Raw genomic sequence first — 7,081 nt, forward strand, 5'->3', positions numbered from 1 at the left:
GAGCACCTCCACCCTGTTGGAACTGCAAGCTGATCCGCGAGTAAAGCGTCTATATGACACCCACTTCAAAAACAATCCCGATCACATCAGTTACCCGTCTGTGAGAAATGTGATTGCATCCAACATACTCAACTATGATTCCACTACCGATCAAGTTCGCGATTCCGTTGCAGATGTCAGGAAGAAGAGAAAGGCACCTTTAACATCAGTGCCTTTCAATCTATTACAAGACCACGAATTTGACCGATGGATCCTACAAATCCTGGACAGTTTCCTCCGACATACAAATATACCGGCAACCTTTTTGAAGAGCAACTATTTCACAAGCCGATCACAACTGCTGCAACTCTACGATGAAGATCGACTGAGGTTCAGGAGTCGGGTGGAAGCGGCTGCGGATGCCCTGAAGACGCAGACGATGAACGACTACACTACTCTGGTCAACGAGACGAATCGCATCTACATGTCCAGGTACCCGTTTGCAACCATAGCGGGTGCGGTGGGAATCCACAAACATGTCGATGGATTCCTTCGATCAGAACGAAAGACTCATGAACTAGCCACCCTAGTGCTAGCTGTACCAGGATCGCAGCTCAAGTTTCAAGATCTCAACGATATGACTTCTACGTATGGTAGAACAACTGAAGCAAAATTGATCCATCCCGAGCATTTCATGATCAGAGCACAAAAGGTGATGGTGGACGATGCATCATTCATTCAAGAGGTTCTGAAGGATAAAAGCAGGATCACTCGTATCATCAAGGATATCCTGAGTGGACGTTCAATGTGATCACGCGCGCGAAAATTTTCAGGCTATGATCAAGAATGGACTACCCTCTCAGCAGTGCCGACATCAAAGGAAGATTGAATGGTGTTGGAGGGTTCGTGGGGTGTACAAGTTACGACCTCTTACCACCCTTGAACAATGGAGACTTTTGTATCGTCAACACCGACAACGTTCTACCGGTGTACGATGCACCGGAAGGTGGACATCATTGGTTGACCGTGTGTCGCGAGCAAAACGTGATCCTGGTTTTTGACAGTTTCGGACGCAGTCTATACACTATGGAGCAAGATTACACTGAACCTGCACTGTGCGATTTCTTTAAAGAAGCCTATGCAGACTGTAAGATCATCACCAACACCCAAGCCGTTCAAGACAGAAGCACAGCAGTATGTGGATGGTATGCCATATTGATGGGAAAGCTATTTTCCAAATATGGTCTGGATGAAGCACTTCGAATTTTCCGAAGAGTCTTCGATGAGGATGAAAAGCTGGAAAACGATCAACTGGTTCTCAGTTTAGGTGCCTTGCGAGGTGGTGGAGCCTTGTGGGATACGAAAGTGCAAAAAGCACTTCATGATGGAAGACAGAAGAAGAAGTCGCAGTCCACACCATTCCACACGCAACTGGCTAACGAATTGCACAAACCCAGACGAGTGCATTTCAAAAGACGCAAGGTGAAGAGCAGGTCTGTGGATCACATCTGGAGTGCCGATCTAGTGGATATGCAACGGTTTGCCCGAAGCAACAAGAACTACAAATTCCTGCTGACCGTCATCGATCTGTACAGTCGCTATGCCTGGGCAGTACCCCTGAAAACCAAAACTGGCTCTGCTGTCAGGGATGCATTCGACCTGATCCTGAAAACATCGAACAGGGTACCACAAAAACTATGGGTAGACGAAGGCAAGGAGTTCTACAATGCAACAATGAAGCAATGGGTCAAGGATCACAACATCATCATGTACAGCACCCACAACGAAGGAAAAGCCGTGGTGGTGGAACGCTTCAATAGAACACTGAAAGGCAGAGTGTGGCGCCATTTCACGGAGAAAGCTACGACACAGTATCTTGACGTCCTTCCTCAGCTTATGGCCAAGTACAACAGCTCGAAACATCGCAGTATCGGCATGAGTCCCACGAAAGCTTCTCTTGATGGAAAACCAAAAGATGCAGACGTACACTCGAAGCAATCACCAGCTAAATTCAAAGTGGGCGATGATGTGCGTTTGGCTGTGGCTAAACGTCATTTCGAGAAAGGGTACACGCCCAACTGGACAGAGGAAGTGTTCATGATAAACGATGTCCTACCCACTGTACCCCACACCTATCGTGTTCAAGACCTGATGGGAGAAGTCATTCAAGGACAGTTCTATGGAGCTGAGCTACAACATGCCAGACACACAGGATTGAGATTCGATAAGGTGTTGAAATACAACAAGAACAGTCGGCTCGTCAAATGGAAGGGTTATCAAGACGAAAAATTCCATACCTGGTTAACAAAGAAGGATGTGAATGATCTCAAAAAGTATTAGCATTTCATATGTACAATGTAGCTCATGCTTTGGATTAACGTGAATATTATGAATCGCATAGTATTTACAATGTATTTCATGAGAAGATATGACATATGCTCTAGTATGTGTGGAAATCCATCAGTGCTTTGGAATATCCTTGTGTCCGAATGCCAGGGTGTTGATACCATCCTCCAGAATGTAGCACTTACTGTCGAATCCACTGAGGGCAATCTTGTGTAGGTCCTCTCCGTGAATGCAATGTCGTCGACTTCGAAGAACATTCATTGTTCTCTTCAGCTGAGACTCCTCGACGAGACATGTTCGATAATCATCGACGGTTATGGTGTTTTTCAACACGCTTCTCTGCACACCTTTGGCACGCTTGCCATTGTCGTCGTTGTCTTCACAGCGGTATGCGTACATCTTGCTCCGCAAACCAATGAACTCCTTGATGGGTTTGCCACCTAGTTCGTCCTTGAACTTCCCTACCACCTTCTTGTTGACCGTGCTGTACAGGTGGTGGGATGGTGAATAGTTGGATGTGTCATAGGCTGTTATGTTGTTTGACATATCCGTGTACAGATCATCCGTTTGAATATGTACGATCAGACTATCAGTATCAGTGTAGAGCAAACGTACATTTTGTCCATAGCGGGGTAGGAGAACTTCATAGTAAAAGGAATACATCAAGTGCTTCGACAGATCGAGGATGGCTGTACCCACATAAATGGGTTTATTGAGAGTCACCTTTGTCCTGGCAAACTCGATTGCTATCAGATCGTTCTCAAAGGTTACACTGCGGATGTACGAAGGTTTGTTGATGCTTTTCTGGAGACGTGGTTTTTCATCCTGTTCACGAATGAGCTTGATGTTTACTCTGTTTCGAACGTTTTCCATGGTCTTGCCATATACAGCATTGTTCATCAACTACGATAAACAGGCATACAAAGAAAAGACAAGAAAAACAACAATAAGAAAACTGTTATCTTCAGGTCATTCACACTTCCAGTACATACTAGATCCCACACTATCGCTAAATACACACACACACACATGATGTGGAGTACCCACCTTATAGAAGTCTTTCTCGAAATCAGAAGTTGATAGCTTTCTCAGGTCAGTATTAGTGTCGATGTATGGCTTCATCCATGGGTGTTGTGTGAAGGAGAGCACACGATGCACATCTGTAATCTCCACACCCAAGGACACATACTGCTGCAAGTTTCTGTAGTGCAGAACATAGTGCTCTTTCGGTAGTAGATTTGGCACCAGTTTCTTCGCTTCCAAACCGCTCACCTACAAGAGTACAGTATAGATATGCACAAACCTTAGAAGATTAATACAAGCATATCCACCAGATAGACCATGACTTGCCATTAGTTTCTCTGCCATGTGGGTCTGATATGGAGAAAGCATATCTCGTGTCACCTTCATCTTCTCAGGAGCCAACGGATAATCATTCATCATGTCATGCACACCATCTGGAATCCTTAAATCGCACTCCACCATGTATCCCGTCGAAGAGTCCATTGGATGATCGAGTACCGTCTCCAGAAGATCATCCGTCACTGCTTCAAAGCAGAAGTCCGACACGGGCAAGGGTTGAGACATGGCCCATCCATATAGATTGTTCGCATCTAAATATTGGATGAAGCTTGACGGCTCGTCTGGATTGTATTCCGATAGATATCTGTTGTTGGCGGTGGCGTGTCTAGCGGACACCATGCTTATGCCACCTCTTTTGCCATGCTCAATGAAGTTGAACATGTCAATGTCGGAAATGAGATGAAGGGACACCTTCGTCATTTTCAGCAGCGAATCCCAGGCAAATCCCGGTAAGGTGAGGTAATTAGCGGGATCCAATCCATAGGTTGCGTGAGCAGTTCTTCTGAAGTTTTCGAAAACGTCAGCCAACAGCAGCACATCAGTCTCCAGGTAGAGGTCGTGATAGTCTCCTAGATCTTCACAGTCAAACGCAGTCCATACTGTTTGCGCATAGGCATAGTCTTCATCACTGATACCCTAGGGAATAGAAAATGTACACCAAAAAGAAAAACAAATCAACGAACTTATTTTAGTAGTTCGCCCACACAATCAATTATTTAGTATGAAGCTGCAGGAAGCGTTCAAACACATTTTGGCTTATTTTAGTACTTCGAAGTAAGATGGTGAAAAAAGAAAGAGAGAAAGATCTACTATATCTGTCACACTACTCACCGTGTTCGTTAGCGTTGAGTGGAATGCATCCTTGGGTGGTAGACGCGTTTCTTCGAATTGGTCGTACGACCCCATATATTCATACGGGTAGACACCCTTTCGTGTCAACAGTTTGCGTTCATCCTCGTCTGGAAATCGTGCGGATAGAAGGGCGAATGCATCTGGTGGTGTAGCCGAAACCAACCGGTCTAGGGAGGTGTTCAAGAATGCCAGGCTGTCGATGAACTGGAACTGTCTCCATCCGAATGTGACATATTTTTCACTGTTGATGGGAATCACGTTGATAGCACCGAGACGCTTGGTCTGAGAAGAAGAAAGAAAAAGAGGAGACACAGTTTTAAGGTGCAGCTGTAAAGATGAATATCAATCATATAAACGTGAATATGAGTACCAACATAGTAATGATCTTCCTTCTTAGAAAAACATCATGATCCACGCACACGCACACACACACACACACACATACACACCACGCATATGTAACGTACCCGTTCTTGTCCTTTCTCGTTCACATACGTAATCTCATCAGTGGACGTTCTCCCAATGGCAGATATGATGTGATGAGAATCGTATCCCTTCAAGTTATGAAAGATCACAGGAATCTTGATCTTGAATGGCTCAATCCGCATGTTCAGGTTACAATGGTTGTGTGCTGCACCACGGTAAGCACCGGTGATGTGACAGTGGTCACGTACACGATCGCTACCCAACGCTTCACCACAGATCCAACAGGAGACTACCGTTTCAAATTCACGTTGCTGACTTTCTGAAATGATCATTTGACCAGCATTACATGCAAGAAGCTCATCACGGATAATCTCCTCCTCTTGCTCAAGTGACAGCAGAAAACAGAACATAGAATCTTCTCCACGGTAGAAGAAACGGTTCGTGACGACGCCATCAGATCGTACTACAATGTACGAACAGGAACAGGCTACATGCTTGTTCTTTTGGAATGTCGAATGACCGATTTTCTTGACAGCGGACAGAGGTTCTATGAAGGCCTCACAATCGGCATAGATCACCTGCATTTGAGAGAGAGAGAGAGAGAGAGAGAGAGAAGTATGAATAGCAGCAGGGCCAACACCGAGTAAAACAGCAGAAAAGACAGATAGAGAATTAGGAATAGCTGCAGAGACAACACCGAGTAAAACAGCAGAAAGGTGAACAATCAGAGTCAAGAAACATGTGCAGGAAAGAAGAAAAACAAAAAAACAAAAACATACCACAGTGTGTTCACCTTGATTAAGTGTTCTACTTACAAATGGGGCTTGAAGCTGCTTGTTCACATTCCTGAACATCACTCTATCGCCAGCCTTTGGCATCTCCACCGTAGCTTCAGGATGTTCACTGCAGTACATCATATGATTATTCAATGCCTTCTCCGTGACGTGTGTTGAGAGACATCTGAAGCAGACGAAATGTGCTCGACGTGCTCCAGTAGCAACAAGACGACTGAATGACTTTATCCACACCCAGTGCTGCACCTCCACGTCATTGCGTTCGTCTTGGATGAGCAATACATTGATGGCGGACTGCGGTTGCTGAGAAATTCTTAACGGATATATGACTTTCTCTTCATATCCGAAGACGTTGATGTAAAGACCGTCGTTCAGTCTTTCGATGACTGGTATGTCTTCCAGTTTTGCTGGAAACTCGATGCCGCTCACATCCACAGTATCCGCATGTTCTGCGTACGACGATTGACGACATGGACGAGACTTGTCTGCCGAAAATTTAGCAGCCAGTATTGACCATCTAAAGTACGGATGACATAAGACATGGACAGAACATACAGTTCAATCCATACACCATAACACAACACTGAAACCCCACTGCTATACTTACAGTAAACACTTGTTGTCAGTGTTCTGCACGTTAACAATGGCCTTCTTCGACTTCAACTCCGGTGGCAAGGGGATGTACGAACTTCCTCCAAGTACACAATAGCGTGACATTTCGATGTGTAAACAGGAAATCCGTTCAACTACCCAACCTGATCCATGACGAACGAAATCATCAAGACGAGCGTTGATCTGAGCAATCATCGTACTGAGAAGGTCCCTCAGCTCCATGGTGTTGAGCACCAGCGTTGTACTCGATCGGAAGAAGAATGTGTTGGAAACCATTTGTCCTGTAGCAGGATTCAGCTTCTGCATCACCACCTGAACTACCAAAGAACACTTGTACTGACCCCATTGCTCAATATTCTCTTCAAGAAGCAGCTCCAGCGACGGTAGAACATGAGAGAAAAACTTTAGTACATCTGCAAACTCTTGATCAGGACAATAACTAAAGAATTGCAACAGATCAGATGATCTCACTACATCAAAAGACTGACGAGGTTTCTTCCGAAGGGGTTCCATCCTGAGCAGGGGTGGTGGCGGACAACCACACAATGGCTTGACAAGGTACCGAGGACCTATTTTTATAGGGTTTTCGTAATAGTTGAATTCGGAATAACTGGTTGTTTTTCAATTAACCAATCCACTCATCTCCCGCTGGAAACAATTAACCACTTACCGCACTTCCCGCTGAAAACATGTGACCAATTAGCGCACTT

At 45.1% G+C, this 7,081-nt stretch overlaps 1 protein-coding gene across 1 annotated transcript; it reads right to left on the reverse strand.

Annotated features, from left to right (window-relative positions):
- Positions 1-3,131: 3,131 nt before the first annotated feature.
- LOC135825202 (uncharacterized) lies at positions 3,132-6,435 on the reverse strand. Its single transcript, XM_065337941.1, has 5 exons — positions 5,781-6,435; positions 5,007-5,543; positions 4,519-4,821; positions 3,373-4,323; positions 3,132-3,228 (listed from the first exon to the last, which is right to left on the reverse strand). Exons 1-4 carry the CDS (start codon positions 5,880-5,882, stop codon positions 3,598-3,600), a joined length of 1,668 nt encoding a protein of 555 aa, XP_065194013.1. The 5' UTR covers positions 5,883-6,435; the 3' UTR covers positions 3,132-3,228; positions 3,373-3,597.
- Positions 6,436-7,081: the final 646 nt, after the last annotated feature.

Source organism: Sycon ciliatum, chromosome 1 (genome assembly GCF_964019385.1).
Source record: "Sycon ciliatum chromosome 1, ocSycCili1.1, whole genome shotgun sequence".
In the NCBI taxonomy this organism is placed as follows: Eukaryota; Metazoa; Porifera; class Calcarea; order Leucosolenida; family Sycettidae; genus Sycon; species Sycon ciliatum.

What these genes read in the sequence shown, in the direction of transcription:
- LOC135825202 (XM_065337941.1), bottom strand. Translation starts at nt 5,882, where the DNA reads ATGATGTACTGCAGTGAACATCCTGAAGCTACGGTGGAGATGCCAAAG. An exon ending in ACGAGAAAGGACAAGAACGG is followed by an intron (nt 4,822 to 5,006) that starts GTACGTTACATA and finishes TCTTCTTCTCAG; the next exon opens with ACCAAGCGTCTCGGTGCTAT. An exon ending in ACTCAACGCTAACGAACACG is followed by an intron (nt 4,324 to 4,518) that starts GTGAGTAGTGTG and finishes TCTATTCCCTAG; the next exon opens with GGTATCAGTGATGAAGACTA.